We start from the raw sequence: 22,591 nt of genomic DNA on the forward strand, positions 1-22,591 counted from the left end.
GCTCCAACATATTACAGTCACCGGTTCAAATTTTCCAAAGCTAGGGGAAATTGTCACATATCTTTTAAGAGGCTATTTTTACTATGTCCTAGTGAGGACCTAGGGAACGAATGCATGGAAAATAATAAAACATAGAGACTGAAATTTTCAAACCTGGATGCCTAAAGTTGGGTTGCTAATGCCAAGACTTGAAAAAACAATAACAACAACAACAAAAACTCCTAAATCTATATTTGAAAATCACATAAGGGCCCAAAAAGGTTCTGAGCACTCGGCATTTCCCATTGACATCAGTTGGAGCTGCTGGGTGATCAGCACTGTTAGAAGTGAAGCATGCCCCTAACTGTGGTTTATAGAGCTCAAATTTAGGCTCCTGTTTTTGAAAATCTTGGCCTGAATCCACAATTAGGCACCTAAATATCTGGGAATGAATACAGAATTTTGATTTTGACTTGCTAATGTGTCTTCTGTGTTCCCAGACACTGACTCATAACATAACCAGTCAACAGAGGGGTAATACAGACTTTCTGTTGTTACAAGTTTTTCCAATTAGAGTTCAGGCCATCATTTTCAAACCTGGGTCCCTGAAGTTAGGCTCCTAAATTAATAATTAAGCACCTAAATATCTAATAGTCTGAACTCTTTAATGTTGAATATGTAATTGGGAAAATTTGTAACAACAGAAAGTCTATATTACCCCTCTATCCTCTGGATGGTACATCAGGAACAGTGTCTGGGAACACAAAAGACAGTTTAACAGGTCAAAATTCGTATTTCTGCATTCATTCCCAGACATTGACTTGTAACAGATGGGTTCTGTCTAGCAACCTCCAGGGATTTTGTATATGCAAACACTTGAGAAATATAGTCAGCCCTGATCCAGGATGTTTATTTATTTATTTTACATAGATTTAAATAGTGAAGAGATGCCTATACAAGAGCTCTAGATAACCCTAACTCTTGCTCAATGTTATAACAACAAATAACATTATGGAGTGAGACAGCATTTGTGAGCATGTCAGGATAGATCTCTTTAGGAGCTATGTGAGTGGCCACTGGATCTTGGTGGTAACTGTATTAAGCCCTTATTTTGTAACTGGCTGCAGATCTGAAGTTCAAACCTAGCTGCCACCATCAGTAGGACAACATCTAAAATACCCTTGTTTGAAGAGATCAATCTCCCGGGTACATGAATTATTTGCACAGTTATCTTTTTACTATTATGTGTAAAAGATACATTCTTTCGATTTCCTTAGATTTTTTTTGTCCCTAATGGGCCCATGATTTTTTAATCAGGACTACTAATGATGAATTGTCAATCCTAACCAGCATTTACTCCTCTAACAGAAAAGAGTTGAATTTCATTGGAACTCTCCTGACAGACTTCACTTCCAAAATGTGTAAGGATTCTCAACATAACATCCCAAGTGCTAAGTGAGACCCCTAAAGGGATTTCTATCCTGACAGGCTGGAATCTGCAATATAAATAAATCTAGTCCACATATGAGACATCTATCCTTTTTCCTCCCACCATGTCAAAGAATTCAATACTGAAGAAGTTGGGAGACAAGTTGCTCTACATTTCCCCAAAACTGTGCCTTATTGAAAAACATCATCTGGTTCTGCCATGTAGCTATTCATTTAGTCACTCTAATTTAAGGTTTCGCGTGCCAATAATACTTTTTAACGTTTTTAGAAGGTCTCTTTCTATAAGGTTTTTAAAATGTTTAAGAAGCTTCATTTAAAATTAAATTAAAATGCAGAGCCCCCCAGACTGGTGACAAGGACCCAGGCAGTGTGAGTACCACTGAAAATCAGCTCGCGTGCCGCCTTTGGCATGTGTGCCATATGTTGCCTACCCCTGGCCTACAGGGACATTTCTGTGCATGATTTCAGGATACTCATTAAGAATGATCACTCCCTGAGAGAGTACATTTTCCTAGCTTTGGCATTAATGATGTTTGCTTATATAGGAAGAATTGTCTAAGAATTACCATGCTGGATCAGCCAGTGGTCCATCTAATCCAGTGGCTCTTAACCTTTCCAGACTATGGTACCCCATTCAGGAGTCTGATTTGTCTTGCATACCCCCAAGTTTGACCTCACTTAAAAACTACTTGCTTATAAAATCAGGCATAAAAATACAAAAGTGTCATAGTACACTATTACTGGAAAATTGCTTAACTTCTCATTTTACATATAGTTAAAAAGTAAGTCAATTGGAATATAAACATTGTACTTACATTTCAGTGTACAGTATATAGAGCATCATAAACAAGTCAGTCTGTATGAAATTTTAGTTTATTCCGACTTCGCTAGTGCTTTTTATGTAGCCTGTTGTAAAACTAGACGTATGTGTAGATGAGTTGATGTACCCCCTGGAAGACCTCTGCGTACCCCAGGGGTATACGTATCCCTGGTTGAGAACTACTGATCTAGTCTAGTAAACTGTCGCCAACTGGTCCATACAAGATGCTTCAGAAGATGGTTCAAGAAACCCCATAATGGAAAATAATGGAATAATCTGTCTATAGGAGAAGTTTCTTCCTAACTCCCATCATTTAATACAGTAGCTCCATTATGCACTGAAGAATGAGGGTTTATATGTCTCATTTAAAAATAGACCCAGGCCAGTTGGGTACAACAGAATAGCAGAAGGCAGATATACTGGCCACTGGGTTAACAGTTTTCTGTTCCCTGACTGACCAGTGCAGGGGCTGCTCCAGGCTAATGAGAACACCTGACTCTAATTAACCTGCAAAGAGTCAGGTGAGGCCATTCAGTTAATGTGAGCACCTGACTCTAATTAAGGCCCTGCCGATACTATGAAAAGGGCTCACTTCAGTCAGACAGGGAGGAGCCAGGGAACCAGAGGCGAGGAAGTGCGGCTGAAGGACTGGTTACTGAAGACGCTTCAGACCATCGATAAAGGAGCCCTAAGGTAAGGGTGAAGAAGAGAAAAGCAGGAGAGCTGTGGGGAAGTGACCCAGGGAAATGTAGCAACTCTGGCAGTGAAAGGTTGGCTGCCAACAACTGCTACCATTAGGCTCCCTGGGCCCGGAACCCGGAGTAGAGGGCGGGCCCAGGTTCCCCCCAACCCACCACTACAAGAACATCTCCTGGGAGGGGAAGTCAGGCCCCTCTCAGGACAGGAGGCTGAACAGAGACTGTGGGAGTTGTCTCACCAACCTCCTTGCAGTCCTATGATGAAAAGGGCTCAGTAGACTGTAACCCTGACCCTAGAGAGAGAAGGGCTATGTGGAGGGTCACAGTGAGCCACTAAGGCTAGCATAAACCGCCTAGAAGCGGAGGACCCTTGGGAGCAAGGTCAGAGCTCTGCCACAATATGTATCCTGTCTAATGTAACTGCGGATTTTCTCATTATACATATAAATGTCTAATCTCTTATCAGGTCCTATCAGATTTTTGTCCTCAATGGTATTGTGTGACAGTGAGTTTCATAAGTTAATTGTGTATTGTATTAAAAAAAATTATCAGTTTTAAATGTGCTGCCCTTCAGTTTCAATATACATCCCCTTTTTCTTATAATTGGTGTTGGAGAACTGTCTGTTATTAAGGTTATCCAACATTTCCCATTATAACTGTTTTCAGTTGCTTAATTTGAACCATTTGGGCTGAAATATTCCACAGTGGGTGTCTGCCTCAAGCTAAGAAATTTTGGAACATTTCCACCAAAATGGTTCATCCATTTCCAAGAAGGATGCTAGGGAGAAATATGTTCTTTTGCCCGCTTTAAAAAATTCTGGTGACTTTCACACGGCCTTGCTCTAGAGAAGAGACTCAAAGCTCCCACATTTGACCAATCATCTCCATAGACCAAATGAGCAAAAAACTTATTGTCACAAGGTATCTGACCCCTGTAATTGAAGTAGTTCCAGTTCTCCTGTGCCAGGACAGGGTGTTCCCATTTGGCCATTTAACGGGGCAGAGCAGTGCTTGAGGGCTATAAATGATCAGGGAGAGACCTAATGAGGTAGAGAGTCTCAGTGAGTCAGAGCAGACTGGTTTGAGCAGGGGCAGATGAGAGCTGCCAGAAACCAGGGATACAGGAGGAGGTCCTGGAAGGAAGAAGGTGTTCCTTGGGGAAGACTGAAGAAAAGGAGACTGTCAAGAGGAGTTTGCTGGCTGGCATCGCCAAGCCTCAGAGCCAAGGCTGGAGGGCTGAATGTAGGAGGAGGAGGAGCAGAGGAGAGCTAGAGTCAAGAGCTGGAGAGGGCTGAAGGCAGGGGAGCAACTAACATCGCCAGGGCCAGACAGCTCAACTCAGAGGGACCATCAGAAGCCCAGGGCGAGTGACAGATGATCCCCCTGACAAGGGTGCTCCTCAGCATAGAGGCTGTGGGGGTGGTTCCCACTGGGAAGAGTGGGGTTTCTCTCCAACTTGGAAGGGCTAGGGTAACTGTCCTGGTACAGGGACGGGGAAGGATGACAGAGAGTCCGGGCCTCGGTGAAGGCTCCAGTGTATGGAGCATCAATGACAAGATGTGTTGAGTTTTAATGACTGCTTGCACTGCGGTGAGAAATGGACTATGTTTGTGACTTTTGTTGGAGACTGAATGAACTGTGTTTGGCAATAAATCTGCCCCAAAGAAGAGGAGTATTTAAGATCTGAAGTGGATTTACTGGGGACTCTGAAAGGGTAAACTGAGAAAGGCATGCTTGTCATGCTTCAGCCTGCTGCAGGAAGGTTCTCCAGGCAGGGCTTCCCTATGACACCTACATTAAAAGAACATTATTAAGTTTACAAAGTCAAGTACTCAAAGGTTGGGAAATGCCAGAATTTAGGTTGCCTCTGCAATTATAATTTGCCCTCTTATGCATATGCATGGAAAAAATGGTATGTGGTGAGGTAATTAAACAGTGGGTATATTTACACAGCCTGAGTATATATCTAGCAGCCCAAGTATATATCTAGGTTCCTGTGTACTTGAGTGGCTAGCCTATGTTGAAGCATGTGCCACCATATTTACACTATTATAGTTGCCCATACTAGGTAGATTGAGGCTGGCATGGATATGCCTACTCCTCTGCAATCACACCTTCACTTGCCATATGGTAAAAGTTTGGCAAAGTTATAAACTACTGAAAGTGGGATCTTATATTGAAAAGTGTCAGGCAACTTCAATAATAGAGGGTGCTATCAGCCGTGTCTATAATAATGTGTTTACAGCTAACATATTAAAACTAAACAGTGCCAGCATTTTTCCTTCTAAGGAAGTTTATCCAAGTCTCTAATTTTGTTACTCCACACTGAAACTTTTGCTTCACTGCTGTACAGTAGAACCTCAGAATTATGAATACCTCGGGAATGGAGGTTGTTTGTAACTCTGAACAAAATATTATGGTTCTTTCAAAAGTTTACAGCTGAACATTGACTTAATACAGCTTTGAAACTTTACCGTGCAGAAGAAAAATGCTGCTTTTAACCATCCTAATGTAAATGAAACACAGAAACAGTTTCCTTACCTTATCAAATCTTTTTTAAACTTTCCCTTTATTTTGTAGTAGTTTCCACTGAAAACAGTACTGTACTGTACAGTATTTGCTGTTTTTGTGTGTCTCTGCTACCTGATTGTGTATTTTCGGCTCCAAATGAGGTGTGTGTGGTTGACCAGTGAGTTCATAACTCTGGTGTTCGTAACTCTGAGGTTCTACTGTAATTTTTTTTGAGATAGGATGACCAGAGCTAACCAAAGGATTCCAGGTGAGGGTGTATCATTGATTTAAGTGATGGCCTTGTTCAGTAAGACAGATCCGTTTTTTTACAAGTCAGGTCTTTGAACATACAAAACCAATTAGCAGGTAAAAACCAGATACTTAATGCATTCCTTTTAATTTCAAAATGATGCTAAATTATTAAATGTGAGTTAATAGGAGCTTTTTATTGATTTATTCATGAATGCTTGTCTTTAAAACTTTGTGTTCCTACATAATTACATGGTACTGTAAATGCATAATATCAGCCAGCTGTTTATGAAAATTCACGAGTATAATATTATGCTGTATTTTCTGTTCCATTATTTTCATTTTTTTAACCATTCATCTTTTTTATTAGGTCCGTAATGTTGTTAATGATGCAGTGGATTTACTTGAGTTCCGTGACAGAGTCATTAAGGCCTCTTTGAACTATGGTCATTTAGTTGTTTCAACTTCTCTTCAGTGTTATGTGTTTTCGTAAGTACTTTGAATTAATGAAGTATCATTTGATCTATTCAATCATTGTGAGAATTCAGAAGGAGCTTGATTTAAAGTACAGTAGCTTATACATGGTTTGGCTTTGAAAACATCAAATCTTTTTGTAGAAATATGTCATAGAACCCATTTATATACACACTAATGTATATTTTCATAGTTGCATAAGGAATTACCATAATGTATTCCAGTGGCAGAACCAGATTTTACAACCAGGAAGATGGTGGATCATTGGTGGTGGGTTGGAGACTAAGTCTGCCCCACATTTACTAGGCAGTGGAAGCTCCCATCCTGTGGAACTGGGCCATGATCTCCACTCAGGGCATTGTGACCTGGAACACAGGGTCACAACACCATTCAGATTTGGCCTCGTCACCACTCTGTCATGACCGAGGGGTGCCTGGGCCAAATTTGAGTGAGTGGCTTTGTGACATGGTGCACAAGGTCACATCACCATGGGACCCGTTGCATCACATTGCAATGCCCAGAGCAGGGAGGCAAATCCAGCCGAGACAAGAGCTGCTGATGCTGGGTGAGTGAGAGCTGGGCTTCCTCCCCAGCCCTGTGTAAAAATTCATGCCATACACTTCCTTCAGTCAATTGCATAATATGCTTGAAAAGATGCCACACATCAACCTAAAGGCTGCCACAGGGATGGTCACACAGCCTTTTAACTCCCATTAGCTCCGCCACTGATGAGTTCTACTAGCATGAATGAAAGTTGCACAGCTAAATCCTATCTTACTCTTTGAAAATGTACCCATATGCCAGATCCTCAGCTGGTATAAATTGTCCTAGCTCTGTTGGCTTCATTTGAGCGATGGCAATTCACACAAGCTGATGATCTGGCAAAGAGAGTAAAACAATAGTTGACAAATACATTTTATAGGAAATTACTCTTATTTTTCAAATATCTAAATATGGGCAGGCAATTGCTCTAGATTCTGGAGCTGCCAGTTGCACCCATTTGGCCATTTGACCCATTTGCACTGGTTACTGCTTTGATAATGTTGCTTTTTGCTCAGAGTCCATGACATACAAGCTGTTTCTTGGATACCATTACCTTTGCTCTGCAGATTGGCCAGCAAGTACTTTGGAAATAGGATTGATTGTTTATAAATAAGGTTTTTTTAGTATTTTTAGTAGAAGTCACAGTCAGGGCATGGGCAGTAAACAAAAATTCATGGCCCGTGACCTGTCCATGACTTCTACTAAAAATACCAGTGAATAACTTAGGAGGGGGCTGCCCAGGGGCCCTGCGGGTGCTGGAGGAGAGCGTCTAAGCTGCTTGGAGGGGGTAGGGGGGGTGGCACGTGGCTTGGGACTCTAGCTGGTGTTGCGGGGGTGGGGTTGGCAGCACCAGCAGGCTCCCTTCCTGCTCTGCACCTCTCTCCCCCAGCAGCAGCTGCAGAGTTTGGCTGTGGAAGGGGGTAGGGGGTTGGGCATGGGACAGGGTGAAGCGGGCTGTGGGTGGCTCCCTGGAAGCGGTGACATCCCCCTCTCTCAGCTGCTAGGCAGAGGGGTGGCCAGGCATCTCTGCACACTGCCTCTACCTGCAGGCACCGCCCCCACAGCTCCCATTGGCTGTAGTTCCTGGACAATGGGAGCTGCAAAGCCAGCGCTCTGGATAGAGGCAGCCCGCAGAGCTGCCTGGCCATGCCTCTGCCTAGCAGCTGAGTGAGGGGGATGTCACCACTTTCAGGGAGACCTCCAGGTAATCGCCACCCAGAGACCACTTCACCCCATCCAGTGCCCCAACCCCCGCTCTTTCTCACACCCATGGAGTAGGGGGGTGCAGTGGTCCAAGGGGTAGGGGGGTCCAGTGGCCCAAGACTGCCCCAGCAGCAGCCAGTGCTGCCTGAACTGCCCCTGAGCCAGGAGCACCAGCCTCTGCAGAAGTCACAGAGGTCATGGAAAGTCATGGAATCCGTGACTTCCATGACCTCTGTGACAAAGGACTGGTATACACTACAGAGTTAGGTTGAAGGAAGCTGCCTTAAGTCGACCTGTTAATGTATGTGTCTACACTACCTGGTCCTTTACGTTGACCTAAGTCGCCTCTGATGTCGACTTCTGTAATCCACCTCTGCGAGAGGCATAGCACTTAATTCGATTTTCATGGGCCAACTGCGAGGTAGTGCAGATGCAGCATTGTATAATTCAACTTAATTGGCCTCCAGGTGGTGTCCCACAATGCTCATCTGTGACCGCTCTGGAGATGATTCTTAACTCTGCTGCAGTGCAGCTAGGTACACAGAAAATAGCCCCTCCCCTGCTAAAGCCCTGTGATCTTTTGAATTCCTATTTCCTGTTTGATCATTGCTGGGAGCATGCCAACTTGAGCTCAGCTGATCGTGGAGACTACACGCCCCAAATGCGCTCCAATCTGGTCTGCACAGGATGTGATGGATCTCATCGTTGCATGGGGAGAAGATTCTGTGCAGGCAGAACTCCGATCCAGCAGAAGAAACGCTGACATCTATGCAAAGATCGCTCGTGAAATGGGGGAGAAGGGCTACACAAGGGACACATAGTAGTGCCATGTGAAAATAAAAGAACTTTGTCAAGCATACCAGAAGGCAAGGGAGGCAAACAGTTGTTCTGGTGCTGAACTCCACACATGCTGGTTCTACAACTAGCTGCATGTGATTCTTGGGGGTGACCCTACCAGCACCCCCACAAGCAACATGGACACCTCACAGGTGTGTGAGTCTAGGGACAACAAGGAAGAATATATGGTGGATGATGAGGATAATAGGAGACAGGCGAGCGGTGGATCCATTCTCCCTGAGAGCCAGGTCATATTTTTAGCCCTGAAGCACTGTGGGTCACAGGACATCACAGTGGCTGACAGTGGTGCCTGGGAAGGCACCTCTGGTGAGTATACAGTTAAAATGAAAGTCCAGTTAAACTTTATCCCCATGCCCCCGCCCCCACACCTAGGAGCCGGACCTGCTGCTGGCCACTTCCGGGGCACAGCACGGTGTTGGAACAGGTAGGGACTAGCCTGGCTTTAGCTGGGCAGCACCATCACCAGGACTTTTAACAGCCCGGTGGGTGGTGCTGACCCAATGCCAATAATGGGTCGCAACCCACATTTTGAAAACCACTGCTTTATTGAATAGAAGCAGTGGGCTTGGGCAGGGGGTTGGCTTTACAGGGACAGTAATATAAGCCAGGTGAAGGTTTGGGAAAGTATAATGCATACAAGGAGCTCACATTACTGTGACTCGTTACTGAAACTGCTTTTCAAAGCCTCGCAGATACGCAGCATCCTTTGCTCTGCTCTTCTTATTGCCCTGATATCTGGCTGCTCAAAAGTGGCTGCCATGAGATCTGTCTCAACTACCCACGCCTTTGGAAAAATTTCCCTTTTTTTCACAGATATTACGGAGCACACAGCAGGCAGCTATAACCATGGGGATGTTCTCCTCATTAAGGTCCAAACTTGTTAGTAGACTTCTCCAGCACCCTTTCAAATAACCAAAGGCACATTCAACCACCATTCTGCATCTGCTGAGTCTATAGGTGAACCATTCCTTACTGCTGTCCAGATGGCCGGTGTATGGCTTCGTGAGCCATGGAAGCAAGGGGTAGGCTGGGTCCCCCAGGATAACTATAGACATCTCAACGTCGTCAATGTTAATTTTGTGGTCTGGAAAAAAGTCCCAGATTGCAGCTTTTTGAACAGACCTGAGTTCTTAAAGATGTGTGCATCATGAAGCTTTCCCGACTATGCTACGTTTATATCAGTGAAATGCCTCCTGTGATCCACAAGCACTTGTAAAACCATTGAAAAGTATCCCTTTTGGTTTATGTACTCTTTGGAAAGGTGATCTGGTGCCAAGATGGGGATATGTGTGCCATCTATTGCCCCTCCGCAATTACGGAACCCCATCGCAGCAAAACCATCCACTATGTCCTGCACATTTCCCAGACTCACTACCCTTAGTAGAGAAGTCAATTAATGGCCCTGCACACTTGGAGCACAGCAGCTCCCACGGTTGATTTACCTACTCCAAATTGATTCCCCACTGACCAGTAACTGTCTGGCATTGCAAGCTTCCAGATAGCAATCGCCCCTCATTTTCAGGGCCGCCTAGAGGATTCAGGGGGCCTGGGGAAAAGCGGGGGAGCTGCGGCGCTTGTACTCACCCAACGGTGGTCCGGGTCTTCAGCAGCATTTTGATAGCTCTGCTCATTTTTCCACTGTCAGAGCAGCTCTCATTTTTGTGTTGCTGAACAGCAGGGCAGGGGAAAGCTCTGCACAAAGTTCCTGGAAGGTGGTCTTCTGCAGTCAAAAGTTCTACAGCCACTGCTCATCATCCCATACCTGCAAAACTATGCAGTCAGTGCTTGTTTCATGGGACCAGAAATGGTGCTCAGAGTGCAGCTGTCTGTGACTGCCATCAGAAACTGTGAATTGTTTTTTTCCATGGCTTGCAGCAGGGCTGCTTGCAGGACATCGCTAGTTCCACGCAGCGGATACTACTTTGGCTCTGGAAATACCGCAGGAGAAGGCGCGAGATGTTTGAGATGCTCACAGCAAGAGTGCACAATTGAGCAGGCTCTATGCTTTTGAGGTTATGGCATATGCATGGCGGTTTTAAGGCGTGAAAACCATTGAGTTGTTTGCCATTGTTGGGAAAGAGGGAGCACAGTGCATCATGGGATGCCGACACAATGTTCCCATTCTCCCCTGAGACTGTTTTGGACCTGTGAAGCATTGCACTAACTTCCCAAAACACACTGTGGCAAGTTGCACTTTGGGATAGCTACCCACAATGCACTGCTTTGTGCATTGATGCAGGTGCTGCTAGTGAGGACTCATTCCATCGAGACAGTGAGCATAGTGTGGTCACACACAATCGACTTCATTAATTCGGGGGCTTGAGGTCAAATTAGATAAAGTTTACTTAATTTTGTAGTGTAGACAGCTCAAACTTCCAGCCTTATTTATAAGGGATAATACAGAACTCAATCATGTCATGTCTGTTACGTAGTTCACCAGTCATAGGTGCTGGAATCTATAGCTAATACCTAATTGTTGTTTCCTTACTCAATAATATGATTATTGTTGAACCACCAGTGCAGGCATAAGTTCATATAGGAGTAAATCCTGTGGCCAGTGTAAAAGCTGCAGAAGACTGTGAACAAACTAAACTGATGTGGTTCTACAATGTGTAGGAGGGCAGAATAGAGTGAGATTGTGTGCAATTTACAAGCCATAGAGCACAATACTACAAGGGCTCTGTGTACTCCAGTGCAAAAAGTGTTTAGGAATCAGGAGGGAAGATGTGCAGCTGCATGATCTGCTGGCTAAACTCATGTGATGAGATTTTCAAAGTCGGAAATGATGGTTAGATACCCAACTGCAATGACTTTCAATAGGAATTGGACACCTAACTATCATTCATACCTTTGAAAATCAAAGATAAAAATGTATTTTCATTACTTTGTGAATTTTAGAAATGTTAGAATTTTAGAAATGTTAATTAATACTAATCTTAATATTATTTTAGTACAAAGAACTGGAACACACCGCTTATCTTTGACCTCAAAGAAGGAACGGTTAGTTTAATTCTACAAGCAGAAAGGTAGTGTGTTTATTATAATGCACAAGACTAGTTTTTTGTTAAAATGTACATTTGTAAAACTGTGGGTGAGTGAGTGGCTGTTTCTCAAATACTGGTAACAAAATAAAACATACAGTATTGGTAGGTAGTGGATGGAGTCACATTGTGTGACAAGAAGGTCATGTTTTTATATAGTATCTATGATATGATTGCAGAACTGAATTGCTTCATATATTACATGTGTAGCGTATCATTATACTTATCTTTTATTTACAATGGAAAGTAAATAATCTTCAGCTGTTACACTAACGTCTGGTTTTGATCTTTTATATTTGTTTGTTTAAATGGAACATATTATATAGAAATAATCTTTACTACAAGCTGGTCCTCAACTTATTAATAAAAGTGCTGAATAAAAGTAAAATGCAATTTTACATTTTCACTAATAGTACTTATATGTAATATTTATACATGCATGAAGTGGCTGTATTTCCTCCATTTTAAATGTTTATATGATTACCTACCTGAAAATCATTTACCAAAGAGGCCTTCCTTTGTGTGTAGCTCTGCCAACAGTCTGCATTGTTTTGTAGAATAAGACTGGGAATCAGGAACTCCTGACTTCTAATTTTAGTCTTGCCTCTAATTTGCTGTATGGCCTTGGACAGATAAGTTAAGCCCAAATTTTCAAAAGTGTACATTATTTTTGAGTGCCTAGTTTTAAACACTTGGGATCTGATTTTCAGAGGTATTGTGCTCTGACAACTCCAAATATAGTCAGTGGAGGCATTTCTAAAAATCAGGCCCTAGATCTGAAGTTAGGCACCCAAATTTAGAAGGTACTTTTGAAAATGTGGGGACAGATCCTCTGTTACTGTGAATTGCTGTAGCTCCATTGAAGTCAATACAAATTTTTGGGGAAATCATTCTTCCCTGGCAAATATCATTATGAGTAGGCAATGGCTCCCACTGTAGACAATAGAGCTATGACAATTTATATCAGCTCAGGATCTGCCTTTGGCCTTTAATCTTTCTATTTGAATTTTCTTCATCTGTATTCATTATTATTTAAATTCTATATAAATACTAGTTCAGAAACATAAACATTGAAAAAGGCCACTTCTCTGTAGGGAAAGGCATCTTAATAAACTGAGGTTGGAATTAATTACAGAAAGTATCTTCTAAGTATCTACAGTTCATCTGCCTGCCATGACAATTCAATCATGGTGAAGAAACAGATACAGAAAGATTTTAAAAATGGCAGATGTAAGCTGTAAACCAGTTTCTAAGCAATGTACACGCAGTGAGCACCCTTTGCACTCCTGAGCTTCTGTGAGCACTTTTGTGTAAGGGGCTCAAAATCATAGTATTTTCTAATTTCCTATAGAGAGGTGCCTTATCATCAGAATATGTAATATGAGAGTGTAAAACTATAGAATATACTATTTTAGGGAAAATATAGTAATAGATTTCCCATAGCTAATTAAAATCCTTATATTTGAAAGACAATGACATTAAAATTGAATTCCCAAATGTGGAACTTGCTTTCCAAAAATAGTTCCACAATTAAGGTTTATAAATTATGTAGTTTACCAGAAAACACTTGCAGTATTTTAGACAATTATCTTAAAATTGCTGAATCGTTCTACCACCCTCCACTATAAATAGTTCAATGAGCTGTTTTGTTTGCAGGCATTTTCTTCTTATTGATGGTGGAGGGATTTATTTATATTCCTATGAAGGACGATTAATTTCATCTCCAAAATTTCCAGGAATGAGGACAGATGTATTAAATGCCCAAACTGTATCTTTGAGTAATGATACTCTTGCAATAAAAGACAAAGCTGATGAAAAAGGTATGTTTACAGTTTAATGTTTTTACTTTGGCTAGCAGGTTACTTGCAAAGTGTTAAAAAGCTGATAATTACATGTGCATTTGATATCTTTCATTCATATGTAGCACATTCATGAGTTAAAAATAAGGAATGAAACAAAAATAACAATTTTTCATATTAATTTTTGTTTTTGAAGTACTACTAATTGTGCAGTAGTTGCCTACAGGACAGTATTTTCATAATGGGGAAAAGGCATGTTTCTTCCACAACCTTCTACTCTTCAGTTATAGACAATGCCATGTGTGACTGGTTCCCCCGGGTGCCACCTGGAACTGGGGTACTACTGAGCCTTGTGACCCACCAGCCTGGGCTCCCTCTCACACTGTGCTGCTGTGACAAGCTGCAAAGCCCCCCAAGCTTTCACCAGCATTCACACAGGTAGGGACACACCTAGCTGCAGTTACATGCAGGGCTCTCTAACCACCAACTTCCCAGCCTAGGACCCCAGTGCAGTACCATCCTGGCCTTGTCAAATCTGGCCAGTATATAGGTTTAATACCCGGTCCACCTCTCCCTCAATGTGAAGAGGACTATGCACGCTTGTGGTAACAAGCTGAGATTTTCACCATACACCTTAGTCAAACACACATTGGTTTGGATTAAAACATGAAATAAGTTTATTAACTACAAAAAGATAGATTTTAGGTGATTATAAGTGATAGCAAACAGGTCAAAGCAGATTACCTAGTAAATAAACAGCAAACTGAGCTTAACGTACTAGCAAATTAGCAAATTCTCACCCTGAGTGATAAACAGGTTGGCAGATTCTTAAGGCAAAAGCTGTCTTTGCTTTTCAGCTTGAGTTTCCCAGGTTTTCATAAACAGGCTAGAACTCCCTTTAGCATGGGACTATCACTTCCCCCAGTTCAGTCTTTGTTCCTCAAGTGTTTCCAGGTGTGTTGTAGGGGGAGTGAGGTACCATCATGATGTCATTTCTCCCTTTTAAATTTTCTTCCCACTTGCAGGAAAGTTATTTTTCTGTAACCTGAGTCAAACAGTTCCCATTGTATAGTGTTATCTCTGAGAGGTTTCTGTTGTACACAGTTCCTGGGGTAATCCTTGTGCATTTCCTCAATAAGCCATTAACATTGTTTGGCCTTTTTACTATTGTACCTGAAAAGCTGCTTGTGGGTGTTTTCAACCTCACAACATGTTTCAGTAACACATACATAGCCAAACTTCATATACGATGATAGCACATACTATCTAATGAGATATTAATGTCTAGTAGAGCAACACTTTTAGAATGATACCTCACAAGGCATACTTTGTGCAAAACATCTCCTAATTATGTGACAGTGGTGAATAAGGGGATACAAGGGTGTCACTCCCTGGAAAAACCAGGAGTCATTTGCAGTGAAAATTTCAATCATTTCTCACTCTCACACATGGTTAAGTATAGAAATACCAATGTGGTTACTGTTTTCTCTATCTGCCTGCTGAACTCAGGAGCCAGCAGTGCATTAATTGTAACCAATTGTAGCCTTCAGATAGTCTTTGTTTTGGTCAACTATTTTTCAGCATTGTTAGTTTTATGTGCAGCTTTTATGGAGTTAGTTGTGACTCAGTGGTGTTTCAGAGAAATATTTGTGTATAATTATTTACAGTCTTTTACAGGTTATGTTTTAATTTCTAACACTGTCACAAAATCTTTCTCTCTCTCCAAATGAGCAAACATAAAGTTCAGGCATCTCTTTTGTGTTAAAGATTTTGAGGAGATCTGCCTCCTGCATCCGCCTTTCTTTTAACCACAGAAGGGACTGTGTAGTTGTCTCTTCACCTGTTGAATTTTTTTGAGTCTGCTTGACAAGGAATCAAGAATGCTGATTCAGAGGGCACAGTATTTTTTCTATAGTTATTCATGAGTCATTGACAGCAACTATGTATTGTATTCAGTGTATTTTGTAGAAAAAAAATCTACTTTTTATTTTCTAGAGATTAACAATCCTTACTTTCTTCTACCCAGGAGATTTAAAACTAAAAGTGCCTACGGACTATATTTAGGACCAGACTGCTGAGATATTTTAATTATACCAGATAATTTCTTTCATAGTTCTTTCTTCTGATCTGGAATTACCATCTCTAAGAGGGACAGAATAGTTCAGTCTTTGTCTCTCTGCATACTTCCTGTAAAAGTGGAATTGTGGAGATGTTTTTGTTTTCTTTGCTTTGTTCTATAGATGCTTGCCCTCTAAGAACCTGCCTTAATACCAAGTCATATCACATAGATCACAGAACAACTATCATATGGAAATGGCTTTTACTATCCTCCTTCTCTACATGTTTTCCAATAAATACATCTCATAGATGGCATCTCTTTTTATAATTAGGTTCTATGAATAGTGTTATATACTACAGAACTGTCTTGGCCCTCTGATACCAATTTCAGAATTGTACAGCACTAATGGGAACAATAAAATTCTGGACTCCATTTTGGATTTACTTCTCTAAGAAACAAGTCTAAGTAGTCACTTTTTAAATGTTTGAAAATTCGGACTTTTGCTATTAATATGAATTTGAGCATTGCCTATTTTCAAACCTGCATTTCCATTTGAAAACAAAGGTTTTTAAATTTCTCATAGCCACTGTACGAACTTGCTCCTCAGGGCAAGTCCAACACGGAAGCTGCAAGTGTATCCCTATAGCCACTTGTGAAAGTAAAAGCACTTCATTTTTGTTGGAGCAAGAGCAGTCCTAATTAAACTCTCTTGCTAAAATGCTCACTTCACTAGCTGGGGTGCCGTTTTGATGTGTCCAGAGGCAAAAGGGGGACCCCTCTTCCCTTCTTTTGCAGGTGGGATAGAAAAAAGAGGGAAATTCTCAAGCAGGAGCACCTGGGGCAGTGCTACATACACTCCTCCTGTTTCCCCCACCCTCTCTCTCCAGCATGTGTCTCATTCTTTCCCCCCTTCATCCTCTAAAGGTAGGGGACTATCCCACATGGGAATCAAGTGATGGAGCCTGGACCTACCTACTCCCACTGTCATTGCACAGCGGAGCTACAGTAAGGTGGATGAGTGGCTCCCCCATGCTGGGGGAAGTGAGTGGGAGCTGCTTCAGCTTGCTCTTACTGTTTTGAGTAGACAGTTTGAGCTCCATTTGCTGCATTGGCTAGTCACTAGTTTGACTCTGGTCCAACCTCATACTTACCCACACTTATGTAGTGAGCTAGACCTCGTATGATGTTCAGGGTTAGCTTGATCACTAAACTTTGTTTGGGGTCCAGAAGTGATTTTTCCCATATGGCAAAGTTTACAAAGTACTATGGGGTTTTTTTTTACCTTCCCTCTGTGGTCCAGTTTTGGAGTTTTTAATTACATTGTTGTGACTTTGGCAGGTTCCAGTGCAGTTGATTGTTCTAAAGTGTCTGACATGACGTCCCTCTAATCCAATGTGCTGTTTAGGCATGGTCCTGAACAGGACATTGCATGGTAATAGGATATGCCTCCATGTCTCATGTAGCATATGGCTCCCCTAATCTCATTTCTCCTACCTCCTTTGTGGAGGAGGGGAGTGGATTGAGAGTCTGCCTTTCTACCAGGGTCCCTGGGTAGGTCTGAGAGTGTGGAGGGGGCTTTGCCTCAGACTTCCCCTTAGGTTTGTATAACCCAGGGCCGTTGGTGCCCAGCTGAAGTCCACACTAGAAAAGCCTTGCCAGGAAGATGGGGAGAATGGTCCCCATTGGTCAAGGGTTTTAATAAAGTTGCAGCTTCAGTGGTTAACCATACTAGAGCATACATGTCTCATTGTTTCTGTCTTCATATCAGCATAACATTAAAATATTTTAAAAGGAGCCACAAGTTGATGTGGCATGAGTGTATGGCTATCAAAATGCAAAGTCTGACAGTTCCAGGCATATTTAAAGGGACAGCACTGCATATGTGACTCATTGGTTGCTAAAGGTTCTGTTGAATAATGTAGTCCTTTCAACCTTATTCACGTATATCAGACAGTTGTAGCAGCTGTCACTTATTATCCAAAAAACTGAAATGTGAGCTTCTTTTATTTGAGAGTCTGACAGTTATTAGGATGGGTTTGGGTTAGAGAAGCATATCAGCCTTTCTTCTTATAGACTATTTCATAAACACTGCAAACATGGTCTATCTCTTTCACCCCAATCTATCAATCCTGTTACATTTACTGTATGCTTCAGCTTGAGAACTTGATGTCTGCATGTCTTTTTTATTTTTTCTGTTCTGTGATCTTGCTGACAAATGCTTCATTGACAGCTTGTAGTATTCACTGGAAGATTCCCAGAGTTATGACATTTGGACTTAACAGGTGTTTCATTTACAGAGCATATAAGTATTCTGATACTTCAAAGGCGATTTATCTAGTTGCAGTAGTCTCTTGTCATTACTTCATGGCAAAGTTGTGCTCGACTATACCTACAGTTTCACAAGAGCATCTTTTCTAAAACAAGCCACTGAATTGTCCAAATGGACAGTCAAGAAAGTGCTCTTGCTTTTTAATTAGCATGGTTAGAAAATTCCCTGCCAGGGATCTCAACTGCTTTTACATTAACCTGCACAAATAGTCCAATTTCCTTGACATGATGAACTTGGTTTTCAACAGTGAGTTCAGCTTTAGGCTTACATATCTTGCAAATAAGCAGCAAATGTACTTTCTTTTGCTCTAAGGAAAGAAACTCAGAATGAAGTACTAGTGCAAAGGACAAGAAAGGGTCCTGACAATGATCAGCACTGAGTTAAACTCCATAATAATGAATGCACAGTGAATTACTCAGAATAAAAGCTGCAACTTCAATTATATGAAGACTAAAGCAGCACTCCCCCAAGACAGAGAAAAGTGGGTGGGAGGGGGACTCTCCCTCTGCATTTAGGTGAGGGGGATTTGTACTCCTTCTCATTGCTTAGTTCAACCCCCAGTTGTAGATCCTTATCTTTTGTGGGGAATAAACACATTATTCCAGTGCAAACCATTATTTACAGTATATCAATATAATTTTATTACCTATTTTATTTCTTTTATGAAAGTATGCTTTGGGAGAAAGTAACCTTTAGAGGCAGGATATTAAAGACCTATAAAATTTTTAATGTAAAAATTAAAATGGATTTTCATTAGTAAAACTCACATTTCACTATAAATTATTCAGAGAAGCATTGACTAACAATAAATTATACATACGTAGATGAAAGATACATTTTACTTCTGAGATAACATTTTCTTCATTTTATTATATTGTTCATATAAAGAAACTTCATTTTATTGTAAAAGCAGCAAAGAATCCTGTGGCATCTTATAGACTAACAGACGTTTTGGAGCATGAGCTTTCGTGGGTGAATACCCACTTCCTCAGATGCATGTGTGTGGGTATTCACCCACGAAAGCTCATGCTCCAAAATGTCTGTTAGTCTATAAGTTGCCACAGGATTCTTTGCTGCTTTTACAGATCCAGACTAACACGGCTACTCCTCTGATACTTCATTTTATTGCTGTACTAATCTTTGGTACAGCAGGGATAAATTATGGCTTGTGCTATGAGTATTTTTAAATACAAGGTTTGTATAAATAATGTATCCATAAATATCATCTGTTATCTATACACACACACACACACTTTTGAGGGCACTCACGCAAGTTCCTCTTCTGTTGCTTCTTTCACTCTATCCATCTTCATGGAGAAAAGGGTGTATCTTTCTCCTGACCAGTGCTGCAGGCCCACTCTGCAAGTCTTGCCAGCCAGTTCTGAGCTAGAGCTAATCAGTCACTTTCAGTGCCTCATCAAAGGAGGGGTCTGTAGATCCTGTGCTGGTGGCAGCTGTCAATCAGGATTAGCCAGCTCTAAAGAGGATTATCTCAATTCGGGGCTGCAATAAGGGCAGTAGAAAAGAAAGCTCTCTTTAGGGGAAGACACCACTAGAGGTGTGTAATAGTCTTGCAGAAGGCCAGCACAGGGAAAGATAGAAATCCTGTGCCCAGAGATTGTTGCTTTTCTCAGCTAGGCCTTTCCTATTAAGCCCACTGTAGAGGTGGTCCCTTTTCCTCTCCCCTGTCAGAAGGTGAAATGCGTAGCTTCCCATGGTACAGCTTGCTCAGTCAGATCCTTCTCTGTTTTCTGGGAGTCCTTTGTCAGTGGCCCAGAAACAGGGTCCTGGCCCACTGCACTGCTCAAACAGACTCGGAGGAGGGTGAAGAAACTGTTCTCAGAAACAGATGCAGACCCTTTTGACTCCTCCACATGGTTTCTGTAGGAGAATGGAATATCTTCATTAAATCTGTAGACTATTATGGAAAAAGGGGACGTAGTCATCCTCTTTCTGGATATTTTCTACGGAGAGAGAACCTTTCGAGATAAAAAATTAGGTTTTAAATGCTTGTAAAGAGTTGTTGGGATTTTCCAGATACTAATGTGACTTTTCCTAAAACACTTAGTAAGCATTACAGATTGGGCAGGATATTCATGTCCTCACTCTGTGTGTGATAGTTTGTACAAAATCCTCTTCATTTCATTTTCTACAGTCATTATGATAGCAATAGTATTGGTTTGTATAAGATCAAGAATTAAGGTCATGTAGACAACCATGCACAGAAATGAGAGCAAAGCACCTCGTAAGTAATAACTCACTTTTGTTTGCATGTTTCACCATCTGCAGAAAATAACACTCATACACAATCCTTTCTTTCTCCTCTGCAAGTGCTACCAACGACCTCAGGAGAACACCTGTTCTCACAACCTTTTTTCCTCTACCGGTGAAACCAACGACCTCAAACCAACATCCTGTATCCTGAAAGAAACCCACAATAACATATTATTAATACATTAACAGCGCCATCCTTTGGAATAAAAATATTCATATGTTACAGGGTTCAGATGGCAACATACAACTTACAAGGGCAAAGTTCAAGTGGAATGTGATGTCATCAAACCTCTGAGATGTGTTTCTGACATTATTAACAATCTTCCTGTGTTTAATTTTTGCTGAATCATGTACAATTTTACAGAAATGTTCATAACAGCGAGATACTATTTTCCTCACTAGCTTTGAATAGCCCAGACCACATCTGTCAGAATATATGTAAGCTTGTTCTTCCATTCTCCCTGGCCAAACCAGAAGTACAAGTTATACAGAAGCAAAGTATTTAGACATTCAGATATAATACAAAAAGTATAAAACCTAAGCCTACATCATGTAGAATTTATGCTCATTTATGATAATGCAAAGTTATGGCAGGTAGGAGGCTTTCAGGCCACAAAGCAGCTGTAACTTCCCTTCATCAGAGTGGTTGCACCAATGAGCAGCAGTGGAGTTGGATGGGCCCTTGGCGCAAGGCCAGTTCCAGCTTTTTTGCCACCCCAAGCGGCGAAGTGAAAAAAAAAAAAAAAAGATAAAGCTGAGTGGCGGCACTTTGGCAGCAGCTCAATCGTGCCGCTTTATTCTTCGGAGGTAATTCAGCGACGGGTCCGTTGTTCTCTCTCTTCCTCTTCGGTGGCACTTCAGTGGCAGCTCAAAGAGGAAGAGAGGGACTGAGGGACCCGCCACCGAATTGCTGACGAAGACCCAGACGTGCCACCCCTTTCCATTGGCAACCCCAAGCACCTGCTTCCTTCATTGGTGCCTGTAGCCGGCCCTGGCCCTTGGGCACTACAAAAGAGAATCACAGCTTTCTTCATCTTCCTTTAAAAAAAAAAGTCCCTAGTCCTTTTTCTTTCAAAGAGACCATGGCAAACATAAATGAATGGATTTTTGGCAGGAATAGAAGGAATGTGTGGTAGTGACGGATTTTTTTTTTTTTTTTAGGGGAGGGGGAAGACAGGAGAATGTTTCACAAAGTTGCATGTATCTCTAAGGCAGAGGATTTTTGAGGGATCCCATGTTAAAATTTTGTCATCAGCTGGAGGAACATGATCCAAAACTAATTTCTCCGTTCACATGCATTATGTAGAAATTAATATAATTGTTAGATTAATGTTAATTAGTTAATATAATTGTTAGATTAATGACTGGTGAACTATCACAGAAATGTCAAAATGGAATTTTCCCCTGAATGAGTGTACCATTTTTCAACATTGTGCTAAAATAAGCACTCTGATAAGAAAGTTTGATGTTTAAGAATTTTAATGGGTCAAATTTTCAGTGTTCAAACTGAGATTTTTCCTGCAGTCAGCAGCATATAATGAATGTGTACCGACTTTTAAGATTTTAGTTCACTTATGAATATGAAAATTAAATGTTCAAATCAGTAAGTTACCCTGTAATAAGCCTGTATATTATATTAATAATACAATAGAAAGCTTGGAAAATCAATTAAGAGTTTGGAAAGTCTGGCAAGGAGATATCTGATCCACAGAAATGTTGAGATCTAACAAATATGATATATTTCATTATTTAACGCTACACCTTTTATTTTTCAAGTTATCTACCTGTTTGAAGCATTATCTGGGAAGCCATTAGGTGATGGGAAGCCTCTTACCCACAAGGTAATGTACATACTGTAATTTCACCTTTCAAACTGCATCTTTATATCTAGGAAGAAAGAAATAACTATTAAGGGGTTAATATGATACTTAATAGAAAATATTTTGACAAATCTAATTCTTTTATAGTACAGCACAAATTAGACTAACGTATATACTGTGTTGATATACACAATTGTAGAGTACAGACTGGAAACCTTGGCTTTGTATAATTGTTCTATTTCCCATACCCCCAAGAGATCAAAGTGAGCTTCAGGAGAGTTTCAGAGGAATGCTGCTAAGGGAGAACTAAAGTCTGTCATATGTTGCAGTGAAGCTGACCACTTGAATTCCCTCTATTCTCACCCCAGAGCCACTTGATTAGCATCTGCCTATCTCAACACTGAAATCCTTTGCACTGTTTCTTTGTTCTGCTGTCAGGAGAGAGGAAAGAAGAAATGGTGCTGTTGATCTCCATGCACAATCTT

General features: G+C 41.3%; 1 protein-coding gene across 5 annotated transcripts in view; it reads left to right on the plus strand.

The window, feature by feature from the left end:
- IFT80 (intraflagellar transport 80) overlaps positions 1-22,591 on the plus strand; it is a 161,443-nt gene that overhangs the window by 109,621 nt on the left and 29,231 nt on the right. For all 5 annotated transcript variants that reach the window (XM_030574965.1, XM_030574964.1, XM_030574967.1 and 2 more), the window contains 4 exons: positions 6,077-6,195; positions 11,736-11,810; positions 13,482-13,645; positions 22,063-22,127. In XM_030574965.1, coding sequence (XP_030430825.1) covers positions 6,077-6,195; positions 11,736-11,810; positions 13,482-13,645; positions 22,063-22,127 — 423 coding nt within the window. The remainder of the gene's footprint in view (positions 1-6,076; positions 6,196-11,735; positions 11,811-13,481; positions 13,646-22,062; positions 22,128-22,591) is intronic.

Source organism: Gopherus evgoodei, chromosome 9 (assembly GCF_007399415.2).
Source record: "Gopherus evgoodei ecotype Sinaloan lineage chromosome 9, rGopEvg1_v1.p, whole genome shotgun sequence".
NCBI lineage: Eukaryota > Metazoa > Chordata > Testudines > Testudinidae > Gopherus > Gopherus evgoodei.